Source organism: Rattus norvegicus, chromosome 8 (genome assembly GCF_021556685.1).
Source record: "Rattus norvegicus strain SHRSP/BbbUtx chromosome 8, alternate assembly SHRSP_T2T, whole genome shotgun sequence".
NCBI lineage: Eukaryota > Metazoa > Chordata > Mammalia > Rodentia > Muridae > Rattus > Rattus norvegicus.
In genome coordinates, this window is record NC_141541.1 from 62,601,589 (window position 1) to 62,620,540 (window position 18,952).

Consider the following 18,952-nt stretch of genomic DNA (forward strand, 5'->3'; position numbering starts at 1 on the left):
CACTTGCTGTTCCCCAGAAAACCCAAGTCCTATTCCTAACACCTAGTCCAGGAGCCTTACAACCACCTGTAACTTTAGCTACAAGGGATCTGACACTCTCTTCTGGCCTCTATGTGCACACACACACACACACACACACACACGCACGCACGCACGCACGCACACACACACACACACACACGCACGCACGCACACGCACACACACACTCACACACACACACACACACCAGAGACAGAGATATAGAAAGACAGAGACAAACACAGAGACAGAGACAGAGAGACAAGAGAATAAAAATAAATCATTTTGAAACTTTTATTAATGCACAGAAATGGACTCAATATCTAAACTAAACTAGATAGAACTCCCAAGAAGAAGATAGATTTTAAATATATATGCAATTCACAAATGTGATGTTACATTTGAGTAATTTCTATCTAATCCGTTCATTCTTCAAGATAATTAAAGTTTAAAAGCCAAATGTTTTTGGCATGGGATATAGTATTCTAAATAAATAAAAGTACCTATTTGTTTATAAAAAAACAAAAACAAAAAATACAGTACAACACAGTCACATCACACATGTGACATACAGAGTCAGAGGTTGTGAGGCTCTGTGTAGATCTCAACACAACAAATGGCAATTAGCAATACTGTAGAAACTTGGGTTTCTACAAAGCCTTTACTAGACTTCACAGATATTCCTATCCACTGTTTGTACTGCTTCCTAAGAAGCTCTCTACCGCTACTGTAGGTAGAGTCTATGGAAACAAGAAAACATTCAAACGTTAACCAAAACTAATAATAATAATAATAATAATAATAATAATAATAATAATAATAATGATGATGATAAATGAAGTTAACCAGATTCTTAGAATATTCTACTGCCCGTGAATACTTACACTGTTTCTCTTATGAGAATTTATACCTAGGGGCTCAAAAATACACACAGCATTCCCATATGAAGCTGCAACCTAAAAGAGAATGAACATGATGTTAGTGCTTAGAAACGAGTGAAATAGAAATGGCCTTCTCCATACAAACGTCTAAACTAATTTCACACAACCCAATTTCAATATATCTCTATGGTTTACTTCTACAAATAAACCTTGCAGTATTGTAAATTTAACAACCTCTGCTACCAAAAACTTCAATAGTCTTGTTTTAAAGTTACAAAGGAGACAAGATCTCAGGTACCCTGGGATAGCCTAGAACATGATATGTATCTAAGGCTAGCCACAAACTCCTAATCTTCCTGCCTCTAATCCTATTGGGATTACAAGTATGCACCTCAACGTCTATTTTAAAAAATTACATTTTCTAGAAGACTTTATTTTGGGACCAGGAAGATAACTGAGTAAAGGTACTTGCCACCAAGTCTAATAACGTGAGTCCAATCTCCAGAACTTACATAGTAGAAGAGAACTGACTCTCCTAAGCTATCCTCTGACCACTACACACACACACACACACACACACACACACACACACACACACACACACACAGTAAATTAACAGATGCAATTTTCAAATTTTTAATATTTTTTTAAAAGATTTATTTATTTTTTGTATACAATTACACACACAGATCCCATTACAGATGGCTATGAGCCACCATGTGGTTGCTGGGACTTGAACTCAGGACCTCTGGAAGAGCAGTCAGTGCTCTTAACCACTGAGCCATCTCTCCAGCCCTTAATATTTTTAATATAGAGATAACTTTAGTAACAAAAATCTGTCTTAGCAGTACATCTCTTTATTAGCAATGTTTATAATCCAGTGAGAAGTTTTAAAAAATAGATCAAGCAATAACAGATTTTAAGACTATGTCACAAAAATGGCTGTAATTATACCATCGAACAGAAAACACCAATTGGGAAATCACCTTGAAGGAGGAACAGAAATAACAAAGAGGGAAATCGCTGAACTATGCCGAGCACCCGGATGGAGCAGCTGCTGTGAGTCTCCACTGAAGGGGTCTGCGAGGGCCAGAACTACCCTGCTCCAGATCATACCTGATAAGAAGGACCGCAAGCCCCTCCACTCCAAGAGGCTACCAGAGCCCAAATCTAACAATTCCTGGAAATTGTTCCCAATTCATCATCCTCTTGAGGAAGAAAGAATCAGCATCAGGAAACCGACCAAAGCCCTCCCTTCTAACACCATTTACTCTGATAATCCACAAAACTAACCTTCCAAACAAGGCTACTGATCCACAGTAGGGCAGGGGGCTACTTCAAATGCCCAGCTAATATGAACTCACAGGAACCGAGGATAAAGGATTAAAATACAAGAACGTGGCAGAAGAGATGCGATACTTTAACTGTCTGTCCCCAGGGGAGGAGACTAGAAACAGGCTTTATCTGATTATGAACACAAACATCTTCCATACTTAACGATCGTTCTGTTTCTGGGATAAAGTCTTACAGTGTTGCCCAAGCTGACCCTAGATTAGTAAATTCAAACAATCCTCTAGTCTCAGCCAGCTTTATTGTATATATTTTTTAAATCCTTACTCCCATATAATGTATTAATTGTGATTACCATGAATTTTAAGTAATTTATAAAAATTGGTTAGCAATTTTTATCATTCAACCCTTGGCAAGCTTGAAGCTACCTTGCTTGGCTAGAGAGAAGATTGACACACACACAAAAAATAATGAAAGAAAGATGGTCCTCAGTGCTCTCTAAATTAAACACAAGCGATACTTATAGGAAAATACATAAAGTCATAAAAGCAAGTAGAGAATGTAGTGTTTCAAGTGCGTTGCTACCATGCAACCGTGCTTTTATACAACTATTGAGCCTGATACAAACAGCTGAATAAGGCAGGAGAGATGGAATAATAAAGTAATTAAATTCATTATTCAGTATAAATTTGCATGATTACCATGGAGATCCTAACAACATATCTTTGATAGACTTTTATCCAGTAAAGAACAACCTCTAAAAAAACCAAGAATGTTTAAATACTCTAATTACCCACCATAGTTTTAAAACTACTTTTTATAATCTTATAGTGACATACAACTGTCATATAATATTGCTCTTACTGAATGCATAGAATATATATCAATTATACTCTATTAGTATTCACTTTATATTGTTTGAAAAATGAAAGAGGAAAAAAAGAGAATCTGAGAAAGAAGACTTTAGATGAAGCTTTAACTATTACAAAATAAATCCTCAGTAAAGTTGGAATAAATTCTTAAATATTCACTCAACAAACTTTCACTAAATTAACAAGTATACAAAGCACCTATGTGACACGTATTGTATTAGACCCAGTTCCCTGACCTTCCTGTTAAGCATCCACTGTTACTGAAGAGGAAGGGTCAGGTCTACTGGTCTCGCTCATGGCAGATGCTCAACAAGAAGTTCACCTTGTGTCCCAGAGTAAAGACCAGCCAGCACGCTACAGTGAGACTTCAGCTCAAAAACAAACAAGGCTGCTATTGGAATTTGGAGGAAACTGATTCCTCCTCCCTTTAAGGCTTAAAGGTTACAGAATTAACAGAGTAACAGTGGCCTAAGACTGGGAGGTCTATGGACCTCTCGACATAGTCTATCCAGTGGGAGAACAATTTTCACATCATTGGCATTATAGCACATCACGACTCACATACAAATATTCTAAGAGTTAAGAACATTTAAGTGACAGTTAATTAAGTGACTGAATCTCTTACTCTTCCATGTTGGTTGGAGCACTCCACACAGCTGACTTGGATGTTTCCATGCTTAGCACCAGGGATGATCTGCACACATTCAAAGTCGCTCGCCAGAATAACAATATCACAGCCTGATCCATATGCCTAAAAAGGAAAAGGTTTGTGACACTGTAAGAGATACAATTTTGAATTATTATTACATCTTACTTTATTTTGGATTCGGTTACCAATATAAAGATATGCCTTGACATATCTTACAAAATAGTTAATACACAAATAAGAACATAAAATATCATATCAAAAAACCACGCCTTTAATCCCTTTAACACACTCAGGAGGCAGAGGCAAGTGGATCTCATTGAGATCAAGGCTAGCCTGGTCTACGGAGCAAGTTCTAGAATAGCCAGGAACACTCAGAAAAACCCTGTCTCAAGAACAAACAAAAAGATCATATCAAAAAATAAACCAATGGCATTCCATGCATCATCATTCAAAAGCTGCTTTCAACAGGCAGAAGTTCTTCCAGCTTTTATAGACAAAACTTCACCTCCTCTCACTGTTCAGTCCCTGACGTTTAGTCCTCACCGTTTCCATACACTACATTTACAGACAACCCCAGATTACCCCATTCAGGATCAACAATTCAGTCACATATGCAAAATTCCTTTGGTCATAAGGATTGGGGCACAGCCATCATGAGGGTGGAGATTGGTTTCTGTCTACCATTCAGGATCACAGATGAACTAGAAACTGATCAACAAATCTGAGTGGGCTGAAATCATGTAACTATTTTCTCTGATCACATGAGCACTAAGCAAAGAGAAAATTCCCAAATTTCAGAAAATTTAGAAAATTTAATATACTAAATTACATCCCTGACAAAGGAAACTCAAAAATATCAGGTATTCCATATAAGGAAGACAACATTTTAACATGTGCATGTGCATGTGTGTTAAGTGTGTATGTGTAGGCGGCAGGCAACTGAAGCAACTGTATGCACAGAAGTTTATTATCTTTTAATTCTTATAGTAGCAAAATAAAAATTGTTAATAAACTAAGTTTTCACCCAAGAAGCAGACAGGACAGCTAATAAAAACCAAGTAAGTTCAAGTTAGTCAGTCGGGCAGAAAGAGTCAAGTATAAGGAAAACAAGAAAAGAATTATTAAAAGTTGAATCTTTGAAAACATTCAAAGGTAAGCATATTTTTCTAATTCTGCAATGGTTCTCAAACCTGGCTGCATTGAACTTACTTAAGAAAATTGTTTAACAATACACCCCAAACTTATTAAATCAGAAGTTTCTTGTATAAAAGAACATGGGTTGTCAGGATAGCTAAAACTATCCTCAACAATAAAAGGACTTCAGGGGGAATCACTATCCCTGAACTCAAGCAGTATTACAGAGCAATAGTGATAAAAACTGCATGGTATTGGTACAGAGACAGACAGATAGACAAATGGAATAGAATTGAAGACCCAGAAATGAACCCACACACCTATGGGCACTTGATTTTTGACAAAGAAGCCAAAACCATCCAATGGAAAAAAGATAGCATTTTCAGCAAATGGTGCTGGTTCAACTGGAGGTCAACATGTAGAAGAATGCAGATTGATCCATGCTTATCACCCTGTACAAAGCTTAAGTCCAAGTGGATCAAGGACCTCCACATCAAACCAGACACACTCAAACTAATAGAAGAAAAACTAGGGAAGCATCTGGAACACATGGGCACTGGAAAAAATTTCCTGAACAAAACACCAATGGCTTATGCTCTAAGATCAAGAATCGACAAATGGGATCTCATAAAACTGCAAAGCTTCTGTAAGGCAAAGGACACTGTGGTTAGGACAAATCGGCAACCAACAGATTGGGAAAAGATCTTTACCAATCCTACAACAGATAGAGGCCTTATATCCAAAATATACAAAGAACTCAAGAAGTTAGACCGCAGGGAGACAAATAACCCTATTAAAAAATGGGGTTCAGAGCTAAACAAAGAATTCACAGCTGAGGAATGCCAAATGGCTGAGAAACACCTAAAGAAATGTTCAACATCTTTAGTCATAAGGGAAATGCAAATCAAAACAACCCTGAGATTTCACCTCACACCAGTGAGAATGGCTAAGATCAAAAACTCAGGTGACAGCAGATGCTGGCGAGGATGTGGAGAAAGAGGAACACTCCTCCATTGTTGGTGGGATTGCAGACTGGTACAACCATTCTGGAAATCAGTCTGGAGGTTCCTCAGAAAATTGGACATTGAACTGCCTGAGGATCCAGCTATACCTCTCTTGGGCATATACCCAAAAGATGCTCCAACATATAAAAAAGACACGTGCTCCACTATGTTCATCGCAGCCTTATTTATAATAGCCAGAAGCTGGAAAGAACCCAGATGCCCTTCAACAGAGGAATGGATACAGAAAATGTGGTACATCTACACAATGGAATAATACTCAGCTATCAAAAACAACGGCTTTATGAAATTCGTAGGCAAATGGTTGGAACTGGAAAATATCATCCTGAGTGAGCTAACCCAATCACAGAAAGACATACATGGTATGCACTCACTGATAAGTGGCTATTAGCCCAAATGCTTGAATTACCCTAGATGCCTAGAACAAATTAAACTCAAGATGGATGATCAAAATGTGAATGCTTCACTCCTTCTCTAAAAGGGGAACAAGAATACCCTTGGCAGGGAAGAGAGAGGCAAAGATTAAAACAGAGGCAGAAGGAACACCCATTCAGAGCCTGCCCCACATGTGGCCCATACATATACAGCCACCCAATTAGACAAGATGGATGAAGCAAAGAAGTGCAGACCGACAGGAGCCGGATGTAGATCGCTCCTGAGAGACACAGCCAGAATACAGCAAATACAGAGGCGAATGCCAGCAGCAAACCGCTGAACTGAGAATAGGACCCCCGTTGAAGGAATCAGAGAAAGAACTGGAAGAGCTTGAAGGGGCTCGAGACCCCATATGTACAACAATGCCAAGCAACCAGAGCTTCCAGGGACTAAGCCACTACCTAAAGACTATACGTGGACTGACCCTGGACTCTGACCTCATAGGTAGCAATGAATATCCTAGTAAGAGCACCAGTGGAAAGGGAAGCCCTGGGTCCTGCTAAGACTGAACCCCCAGTGAACTAGACTGTTGGGGGGAGGGTTGGGAGGGGAACACCCATAAGGAAGGGGAGGGGGGAGGGGGATGTTTGCCCAGAAACCAAAGAATTATTATTAAGTATTAAATAAATTTAAAAAAAAAAAGAACATGGGTTGATACAGAAGAATGACTACAAGTTCAAGGCCAGTATGAACTACACAGTGTCAAATGAAACCATTTCTAAATCCAAAACTAAAATAACGACAACAAACTAGGCATGGTGGAAAGAACTTGTGATCTCAACCTTAGGGGAGGTAAGACAGGCAACATAACATTTTGTGGTTACAAAAATCTAAGTACCAAAAAATAAAAATATCTATCAAAGATGCTGAGAAAGGTAGCATAGCCTCTCTGCTGATAATTTCCAGCTAGCAACATAATGGATATAGACACCTTCCAGAAGGAAACTGGGAGAATCTATCTCAAAAAAAAAAAAACTAAAAAGAGGCAGGAAGGTGAAAGGTAAATAGTAAATACAGAAAAAGGGAGAAGGGTAAAAGAACATAAGGATGTCTGAAAAGTCATCAAGGGTCATAAAGAGAAACCCATAACAAACATAATCCTATGAATAAACACACATGCATAATTTGAATAAGCTTGTCTTCTCTGGGCTGACAATGCTCCCTCCTAAAACTAATGATCATCTAGCAAAACCCTAAACACCAGACAGGAAAAGGGTCAGGGCTATGCAAGAGACAGTTAAAACATATAGCCTATTGTTATGGCCCTCGGTTCTCCCCTAAAGGCCGAAGGTAAATATCCCTATTGCTGTCTTTAGAAACAGGATCCAGAGACCCCTGAGCCGGACATGACTGTCTCCTCCCTGAGAGCTAGCTTTCATGGTACCAGAGGACACTGGGCAAGCTTCCAAAGAAGGAAAGAAACTAATAGTCCTACCCAGCTATAAACATCTGTAACCCAAAACAATGACCAGCATGGCAGCATACCCCGAGGAGTGTGGTAGCAGCACATTCACCTTGGCAGTAATCAACACCAATCCAACTGGACTTAAGACCTACCCAACAAGAAGGAAATGCCTGGTACTGGAAACTGAGACTAGTGAAGTCATGGACCTGGGAGAACCCTCAACCAGCTAACCAGCATACTCCCTGACTACACTATAAACGTTTGTCCTGACACCCACAGATAAGTGTGGTCATCAGCACTCCTCAAAGAAACTTCTCTCTGCAACCAGTGAAGACAATTACAGAAAACCACGACCAATCAAAATGCAGGGTTGTGAATCCCAGCCCTGAATCTATGATACATCTATAAAACAATTCCAAAAGCTACAGCCCTGGGAGCATTGCAGAAGAGGGGGCAAAAAGATTTAGGAGCCAGAGGATCAAGGAATTTGCTGTGAGACTGTATCTCTCCTAGTCGTGTCGGCAGCTACATCTGTGAAGCCTCACCAACATGATTACCTAGGCATAAGCTGAACAAAGACAACACCTACAGACATGCCAAAGAGCACATAGGGAAGCCTACGAGTCCTTAACCCGATGCAAAGAGCTACAGGCAATGAAGAAATGCTGAGAGGAAATACTATTGCTCCCTGTCAGCACTTCTTAGCTACCTGTAAGTTCTTTGCTGGGAGGGCACATCGATTGGTTACCCAATTCCAAGTGGTCCGCCCCGAACTCATAGACATACAACTAACATACAGCCCGAGGTTGTATTAGGAATATACATATACATATGCATGTATGTGTGGGACAAGTGGAACCGTGTTACCAAACAAAAACTGGGAAGGTTGAGCAGATTCAAAAACCCCAGCAATTCTGGGTAGGAGTTTCATCTATTCCCAGTTCCTGTCCTGGGGCACGTGACCCCACATGAGAATCCTGACAACATAGCACAGAGTTCTTCCTGCTAACGAGGTATCTAGATGGGCCCTGAGGGTTTAGCCAATCAGCCTCCTTCCCCAGACATTCCTTCCTGCAAAAGGTATTTGATCTCTGGTTCACCCTGAGTAAGTGGTATGCATCTATTCTTCACTATGAGTAGAATAAACAGTTTGGACAAGCAAGGACCGTCTCTCTCCTCAAGAAGCTCAGTTGGGGGAGGCCTTTGTTATGCCCAAGATGGAGTTCCCCCCTCTCCCCAGGCTCTTACAGGCAGGCGCAGGCCCCCCTCTATTCCAGACTCCTTGCAGTTCCCAGCAGCAACTGGGTACCCGGAAGTTAGGGAACCCCAGCTTCAGCCCCGGTTTCTTGATTGATCGGGCTGGGGTCCCCATGTTAGGCTGCGTTCCGCCAACCCCAAGCGGATGTGGGCATTCCACAGCGGCACCAGGCACCACCGTGGCTGGGAGGATGGAATGTAGCCTGGCACCTGCACTCCACCTGCCCAAGCCCAGCGAGCACGCTCACACTCCTACATGCATGGAGCACGCTCACACTCCTACATGCATGGAGCACGCTCACACTCCTACATGCATGGAGCACGCTCACACTCCTACATGCATGGAGCACGCTCACACTCCTACATGCATGGAGCACGCTCACACTCCTACATGCATGGAGCACGCTCACACTCCTACATGCATGCAATAACAACGAAAAAAGCCACAAATCAGAACAAGCGCAGGGGCATAGGGGAAGGTTTGGAGGGAGGAAAGGAAAGGGGAAAGTAATGTAATTATGTTATAATCTCAAAAAGAAAGAAGACACCCTACCCTGTCCTTCATTCCACCATCTAACTAAAATCCTAACTCCTTAGAATATTCTCAGACTTAAAAATTAGCTGGATGTTTGTGGCACATGATTGTAAATCCCATTACTCAGAAGGCAGAGAAAATAACACATAAATTTAAATCAGAAAAGTATGACAACTCATTACTTTGATCAGCTTCCCACATAAGTAAGGAGCAATCACTTAGTTATAAACAGGCCTTCATGAAACATTCTGTGTATAAGGGTAACTCAAATCAATCTTCTTCAACATAAATAGGATTCTAATGGACATAATTATGAAACTTATTTCATTTAACTAACACATCTCGAAGAACTTTCCATTCTATCTCTGAAAGAAATACGTCACTTTTTATAATTTTTTTAGATTATAATTACATCATTTCCCCTTACCTTTCCTTACGCCTATGTACCCTTCCTTGTTCTCATTCAAATTCGTTAGCTATTTTCCTTAATTATTGTTATATACATATATGTATACATGTGTGTATATATTTCCAAGTATATAAATGTTTGTAAATACTTGTAAATATATAAATACAGCCCATTCTGTCCATATAATGTTACCTGTGTATGTTTTCAGGGTTAACCACTTAGTTCTACACAGCCAATTGCTGTCTCCTCCTGGGGACACTATCTCTCCTCTTAGCACCCCTTAACTGCCTGTAGCTCTCTGTACGTGGGGTTAAGGCCTCCTGAACTCTCTCCTTCCACATCACTATGTCTATGAGTTTCACCCTCAGTCAACCTTCTTACTAGGTGCATTCTATGCCATTTTATAGTTTTGCCATAATTAATCTGTTTCCTATATTTTGCTACTGCAAATATTAGTAAGAATCTAAATGACTGTCACATGGCATATTCCTTCTGTGGTAAGGAGAGTGAAGAAAAGTATCTAGGGGTGAAAAAGGGCTCAGCAGTTAAAAACCATTTGTTTTTCTAGCCATAATGACTACAAAAGCCCCAAATTCAGCTTCCAGCATCCACAGGGGCTCACAACTAACTGTAATCCCAGCTCTAGAGGATCCATCACCTCTGGACTTTTGAGCACCTGCACTCACAAGCACCCACGCATGCATACACACACATCCCCCACTCCACCTTTCATACATGCGCACATGTGCACAAGTACACACACACATATACACTCATACACCCCCATACACACACAATTAAAAACAGTAACAGCCACCAGGTGTGGTGGCACATGCCTTTAACCCCAGCACTCAGGAAGCAGAGGCAGCCTTATCTACAGGCCAAACAAATCCCAGGCCAGCCAGAGCTACATAGTGAGACCCAGTCTCCAAAACCTTAAAGGTTCTTTCCACATTCCTAAAAACATACTTCACTTCCAATGTATAAGTGAATTGCTCCAATGGCTGAATGTCCACTCAAGAATGCTAACTGGGCAAAACAGACTTAGAAAATCAGAAAAAAAAATTATACTAAGTCAAAAATGAGGGAAGCAGTGCTGCAAATTATGTCATGTGTGGCACCTAAAAAACCCTTCATTTCAGAAAAAATGAGGAATGCAAAAGTAACAGAATACTTGAAAATAGCAGGACAGAAAAACTTGAGATCTGTAAAGACAATAACCTACTGCCAGAAAAAGATAGGTTAGGACGTTTTAAATATATATATTTTTTTGATTAAGTAGTAATAAAAAAAAAAAAAAAAAAAACACCTTTCTTAGGTCTGAGGCATAGCTCAGTGACAGAGCACGTGCTTTCCATGAACTGAGCTCCACCCCAGGACCTTCCTCCTCTAGAGAAATGCTTTCTTTCATACTCTTTTTAAAATACTTTAGTTTTACAATTTTGAACATGTCAAAAACTATCCAATTTTATATTAATAACAAAATACATGGAAATACTCGGTGTAAGTACTGAGTTACGCATGTAAGCCAAGCACTGTGGCACAAATCTACAGTCTCAGCAGCGAGAGGCCAAGGGAAAGACAGCTAGCCTGGCCTGTACAGTGAGTCTTAGGCCAGCTAGAGCTACAGACTAAGATTCTTGTCTAAAAATTAAAAAAATAAAGGAAAAAAACAGAAAAAAAAAGAAAAACTAAATTTAAAAAGATAAATAATTTAAAAAAACCTCACAGCCCAAGCTAAGAATACTTCTATATTTCTGATAAAGAAAACATGTTTACTACTGCTAGTAATAGCTGAAGGAAACATGAGAGCTTGAAAAGCAAATAAGTAATAATTAATTAATTTGTTCTAATTAAGCATTACAAAACCGGCTGTCTCTGGCTTGTCTGCATTCTCACTAAAAGGAGGGACAGTAGAAAACAAAATGTAAATAACTACTTTGCATGTCAGAGCTAAGAATAAACTATTCAAAGTACTAATTATGAAAAATGCTAAAGTAAATCACAGTAAAATAAGTAAAAACAGAAGCCCCAGGGACTGGTCAGCATATATAAAAATTAAATGTTATCTTTTAGGCTCAAATTTGTTCTCTTGATGAGTGCCTGTCCTGCAAAATAACAAAGTACCTCGGGGTAGAAGGCTACAGTGAAAGGCCAGAGGGAAGAGGAAAAGGAAGTCCGGAAAGGAAACATGATCAATGCATGACCTATGGATGGATGGAAATGTCAGTGACTATACACTAGTAATTCTCATTTTAAAAATGGGTGACCAAAACATTTAGTTAAACGAAAAACTCAAAAAAATAAAATGGCTACTTCAAAAAAATGGAATGAACAATTTTTTCAGATATAAAACTATTATTGGAAAAATATGACCAAAAAGCTTTTCTCTCAATTTCTTTGTCTTGTTTTTGTTTTTATTTTATGTGTTCTGCCTACATGTATGTCTGTCTATGTATCACGAGTACCTGGTGGCTGAGGAGGCCAGAAGAGGTCATCAGAACCCATAAAATGAGAATTACAGATGGTTGTGAGCACCAGGTAGATGCTAGAATTAAACCCAGGTCCACTGGAAGAGCAGCCAGTGTTCCCAATTGCCAGCTCTCCACCCCCAATCTCCTGTTTGTTTTTCAGACAGTTTCACTAGATAAACCGGGCCACCTTAAACAGCAGATCCTCCTGCCTCAGCTGGGAGTACAGGCATGTACGATACTTGCCTTATTTTTGCTTTTACTGTATGTGTCTCGTCCTGAGCAAAGAAAAGTAAAGCTAAAAGAAAGATTAAAGATATTCAGAACAGAGTTGTAAGGAAAACGTGAAACTGTGGCAGGGAATGAAAACCCAAAGACAGCAGTCTGGAAGACAGAAAGTAGAGTGATGATACAGTTCCTGACACACTCTTCCATGATCCCTTAAACTGAACTATGGAGCTAAAGAGATTAGGGCTTTTGAGCACACTCCTGTAATCCCAGGACTCAGACAGAAATGAGAGAACTACCCCAGGTTCAAAGCCAACCTGGTTATATACCGGGTTTCAGGTCAGTCAGGGTAACATCAAGAAAGCCTGCCTCAAAAACAAAAACAAACAAAACAAACAAACAAAACACCAATATCGTGGTAGGCACACTTGTTACCCCAGTATTAGAGAACTAGAGATGCAGATGCTAAGACAGGCGACTCACCACTGAGTACCACACAGGCCACAGGCCTCAACAACAGAGCAAGAAAAGGCCAGCCAGGGCTACAAAGTGAGACTCTGTCTCAAAAGCACAAAAAACAAGGTGGGCATCCCTGAAGGAGTGGGTGGTACGGGTTTCTAGTCAACAGTGTGCCCACCTCTCTCATCAGGGTCATTGCAGAGAGTCTGCAATGAATAAGCAGAAAGATGAGTGTTGGTCCCCACAGCTTCTGAGCCTGCGTTCTCAGCCTTAGCTGGGATACCAGGGTCTAACGAAAGTATGGTTGTACATTCTTCATCTCCATTTGTATCATATCCATCTTTCCTTAATAGTGATCTGAGGCACTCCCCAAAAAAGCCCACACGTGCCTAACAACTACAGAAATGAAGAAACAGCTGCGTTCCCATGTCTGCTTTCACATTCTATTGTGATGACTTAACTGACATCGCAGATCCTGGATGGACATGAGTAACTATTTTAATAGCCTTTCCTAATGGTTTTTTATCTTCTTTATATTTTATGTACCTATGTGTATGGAGTGTGTGTCTGCCACTGCCTGTATAAAGATCAAAGAGCAGCTTGTGAGAGTGAGTCTGCCTTCACCATGGGGTTCCAAGGAAAGAAACTCTGGTGGTTGGGCTCCCCAGCAAGTGCCTTGAGCCCCAGAGCCGACTCACTGGTCCTGAATATTACTCTGTGACTGTTGCCTATGTAGACAAGACCGACCTCTGCCTCCCCACTGCTAGGACTGCATGTGCTACCATGCCCAGCTAATAAACGGCAGTATCTTAAAAGCGAGATGTAGATAAGAAAATATCAGTCAACTTGTTTGTCCAAGTGTTAGAATTATAGACATACATCACCATATTCTGAAGTCATCAGAAAAATTTTCACTATCACTGTGGAAATGACCTCCTACATGGATGAAGATGGACTAAGAAACAGAAACAGTCATAGCTATGGTTACATTTTATTAAAATAAAGAAATGCCAACCGTCGCAGGTAGGGAAACACATAGGTAGAACCTGGAAAATGTGGACTTCCAAGGTTCTCCCTCCTCAGAGTTACTCTTAGCACACTTCTCCCTCCACAACATATGTGAGGTGTTTTTGCCAAGAAACATGCACTTATGACTAAAAGCCTAGGGCTTACACTAGCCTTTTGCCCATGCTCAAACAGTCACAATAATCCTAGCATCCTAGAAAGGAAACAGAAGTTTATAAATTATAAATCATATTGTTCTAACAAACAATCCAGCCAGAATGTTGAGTAAGATTCAGGACCCTGGGCATTCAGACTGAATTTACCAATAGCAAGACTATTCCAGCACACAGATTCCGAGAGGCTAGTCAAGCCAAAGGTTATCTACGGTGATTGCCTTTTCTGTGTACTGTCACGCTGGAATCCATGTATCTTTTTCAAACCTTGAAGAGCTGTTGCCTTGCCCATCTAATTTTATGTTGATATGTCAGCTTGTGAAGAGCTTCTAAATATTAACCTACTTTAATACACAATATCAAAATATACTTCCAGGCATGGAAGCATACATCTGTAATTCTGTCATTAAGAAAGCAGAGGTGGGAAGCTCACTGTGAGTTCTAGGCCAGCCAAAAGACTTGTATACTTTTACGCATCATGGATCTCAAAAGAAAAGTCTTTATGCTGGGAAACTCTGATATTCATTACACTAGTCCAGTTTCCAATTTTCTAACTATAGCTTGATTTTTTAAATATCTGAATAGCTTTGGTTTATCAAGTGGTCTTCCAAATAAAAATGGAATTCTGTGAAGCAAAGGGTTTTAGCAGAGCCCCTAATTAGAACATGTCCTTCAGTACACACTTTACATGTATGTGCACATCATGTGAAAAAGCTCTACATGGTGATACAATTCATTAGCCTTGATAGTGAGCCCAGCTGTCTGTCTGCTTTACTTTTCACTCTCACAGAGGCTCACTAAGTTCCCCAGGCTAGTAGCCTTGAATGCACTATGCAGCCTAGGTTGCCCTGAAGTTATGGTCCTCCTGCCTTAGCTTCCCAAGTAGCTATACAGCTTGGTACAACCAGAACCAGTAATTATTTCGTTCTTGGATTACAGCTACTGTATAAACTACATGTTTGTAAACTGAGTAAACCAAGCTTTGCATGTGCTGGTTCTTTGAGTTTGGGTTTGTTGTTTTCATCTCGTTGAGGGTAGGGCAATGCCTGTGTCTTTACAAGTGTCACCCACTTGCCAAACACCTCAGATTACCCAAAGTCACAGAAGAGAAACGTCACTATGATTTAGTATAACTTACTATTAGATCTGGGAAGAATCAATATTTAGAGGATGGGAAGAAAATGCATCTATCTGAAGAAGAAAAAGAAAGGAGGAAGAGGAGGAAGGGCAGGAAGAGGAGGAGCAGGAAGAGGAGGAAGGGCAGGAAGAGGAGGAGCAGGAAGAGGAGGAAGGGCAGGAAGAGGAGGAGCAGGAAGAGGAGGAAGGGCAGGAAGAGGAGGAGCAGGAAGAGGAGGAAGGGCAGGAAGAGGAGGAGCAGGAAGAGGAGGAAGGGCAGGAAGAGGAGGAGCAGGAAGAGGAGGAAGGGCAGGAAGAGGAGGAGCAGGAAGAGGAGGAAGGGCAGGAAGAGGAGGAGCAGGAAGAGGAGGAAGGGCAGGAAGAGGAGGAGCAGGAAGAGGAGGAGCTGCTGCTGCTATTTCTCCTCCTGCTCCTGCTTTTGCTCCTCCTCCACCCCATCTATGGCATTATCATTTGTCCTTTAAGTCACCTCAGCAAATTGCCATATTCACTGAGTGTCAGATTCTATGCAGAAAGCCCTTTACAACACTGACTACTCTGTCAGGAGAAGGCTAACTGTCAGGTGTGTAGGATTAGGGACATTGGAGAATCCTAAGCACTCAGACAAGAAGGAGATCAGAAGTACAGGAAACTGGTCTGACATGTATACATACATCAACTCCTAGGATTACAATGAGCATCTCTAAAAGAAAAAAAGGAGCCATACAACCTGTAGAAGTTGTACTTGTTCCTTAGTAGCAGACTTATAAATTGACAGTATAAATTAAAGAGTTCCAGGGGCTGGGGATTTAGCTCAGTGGTAGAGTGCTTACCTAGGAAGTGCAAAGCCCTGGGTTCGATCCCCAGCTCCGAAAAAAAAGAACCAAAAAAAAAAAAAATTAAAGAGTTCCAGATCAAAACTCTTACACAAATGAATTCCACAAACTCTAAATTTGGAAACCCTAAAATTTATACTAAAACCTTAGAAACTTGCTTTAAAAAAAAAAAAAAGACATGGAACTGTAGACATGACTTAGCCATTAAAAGCACTGACTACTCTTCCACAAGACCTAGATTCAATTCCCAGTACCCACATGGCAGCTCCCATGAGTGAGTAAAAGATGAATTGAGTCATCTCTAACTTATCAGATCCAAGGGGTCCAACACCCCTGTTAACCTCCTTCGGTACTGAGTATGCACGTGGCTCAGAAACATACGTGCAGGCAAACACTCACACATATAAAATAATCTTTTAATTAAGAATGGGCAAATAATGCTTTACTTTCTATCATCTGAAGAAATTCAGTTGGCCAAGCATGACTTGTTTACTATAGTTGTTAACCAACATTCTGTGCTCCTTCTTGTGATCAAATACCAAGAATGTGATTTGTTATAAATCAGTGATTCGCAACCTTCCTAAACTGAGATCCTTTAATACAGTTTCTTGTATTGTGTTACCCCACCATAAAATTATTTTCATTGCTACTTCAAAACTGTAATTTTGCTACTGTTATGAGTTGTGTGAATATCTACATGCAAAATGTCTGATATGCGATCCCTGTATGAGGGTTAACCTCTAAAGGGATTTTGATCCACAAGTTGAAAACCACTGTTCTAAATTTTCCCAAGAACGGCTTGTGGAACACAGCTGTAGTCCAGCATGTGGAGGCTGAAACAGGAGAACTGCCTGTTGAAGAACAGCCTGAGCAACAATGCAGCAGGAAGAAGGGCAGTGGGGGTGAAATGGTTCTGCAGGTTGAGGCATGGACCACCAAGTCTGATGCATGGTAAAAAGGGATAACCAACTCCTACAAGTTGCCTTTTGACCTCCACATGCATGACATTGCACATGCATGTCTACATACTTACACACACATGCACACACACACTTAATAAATTAAGTAATGTAGTATTTTTAATAAGAAGAGGAGGGAGCTCCGTGGCAGTTGTGAACCTACTACTTCATAAATCTCTGAAAGGGCTTTTTATGAAGCCTGAAATGAAGCTTCCACACTATGGGGTCTCATGAGATAAGGCAACCATCAACTAAGACCCAGAACTTTACCACAACCATTTTATAGTGCTGGCCCATCTTTACTCTGGCCCCAAAAAAATGTCTAAAGAAATTCACTAAACACACAGAGAGCACCTACTTCAAGAACTTCTGTTTACAGATGAGAAATATAAAAATGACTAGGTGAATTTTATCAAGATCATACAAGTAATTACACACTGAACTCCCACTGTAGAGGAAGGCATTCAGAAGCGCATCAGAGTTTCTGAGAAACTGCTCATCTTTCCTCCATCAGCACAAAAGCTAATTAACGATCTACACAGGGCACAGGGTGGTGATACACTCCATATATTCCAGCACCCAGGAGGCGGAGGCAAGGGGATCTCTGTGACTTAGAGGCCAGCCTGGTCTACATACATATCGAGAGCTACATAGTCAACCCTGTCTTTAAAAAAATAAAAAAAAAAAGCAACCCACCCACAATCTAAACAAGGCCTTAGGAAGGACTTAGAATTCATACTCCCATACCAAGTAACACTAAATGTAAGACCACAATGTTTGAAATACTACCTATCAACCCAAACAAAATGTTACATCCCAAAACCAAGTGGGCCAGTTTCTCTTGGAATAGAAATCCCTTCTAAATCTCTGACTTGTCTTCCCCATCACACTAAGCATAGGTAGTCAGCAGATACATGAGGTGTCATACCTATTAATAACCAGCTAGTTCAGGAGCATTTTTCTATACAGCTCTCTGATAGATACTCCCTCCAAAAGTAACTTCTCATTTCTCCTGAGACCACAAGAAGTGCCTAGTCAGCTGTGGTTAATATATTTAACGCTTCTAGCTTTCTAAGTTCTACACTTCTCTGGTTGTCTCCCTTGAGTCAGGGCTATGTCCTTTGGGGTTTTTTAATCTCCACAGACTCTAGCCACCTATGTATTCAACAAACATGTACTAAATGTATAAACAGGTTAATCATTATTCTGTTATTATTGATTATTATTTTCTTGAAACAAAAAGCCCTTACTTCTCTAAATATTAAGCTATTAAATTTGCCATAATTCTAAACTAAAATATTACTGTACAATAGAAATAACATTATCTTCTCATTTTTTTGTATTTTAAGTTATTTTTTTAATGTGTATTGGTGTTTTGGCTATATGTATACATGCCTGTGAACCATATGTATGCCTGGTGCTGGCAGAGGATAGAAGAAATCAAGCCCCCTGGGATTATAGTTATAGACACACACACACACACACACACACACACACACACACACACACACTCTCAAAGAGAGAGGGGGAGGGAGAGAGCACCGCCATGTACAGGCTAGAATTGAACCTGGGTCTTCTGAAGGAATAGTCGGCTCTTAACTGGTAAGCAATCTCTCCAGCCCCTACCTTCTAATTCTTTTTTTTTTTTTTTTGTTCTTTTTTTCGGAGCTGGGGACCAACCCAGGGCCTTGCACTTCCTAGGTAAGCGCTCTACCACTGAGCTAAATCCCCAGCCCCCCTACCTTCTAATTCTTAAAGGAACAGTTTTTCATTCAGACCAACCTATTAGTGGTATAT

General features: G+C 40.4%; 1 protein-coding gene across 4 annotated transcripts in view; it reads right to left on the reverse strand.

Moving 5' to 3' along the window:
- The window catches only part of Dmxl2 (Dmx-like 2), a 143,158-nt gene that overhangs the window by 119,948 nt on the left and 4,258 nt on the right, over positions 1 to 18,952 (reverse strand). For all 4 annotated transcript variants that reach the window (NM_001427385.1, NM_001427384.1, XM_087561963.1 and 1 more), the window contains 2 exon segments: positions 904 to 975; positions 3,688 to 3,813. In NM_001427385.1, the coding sequence (NP_001414314.1) occupies positions 904 to 975; positions 3,688 to 3,813 (198 nt within the window).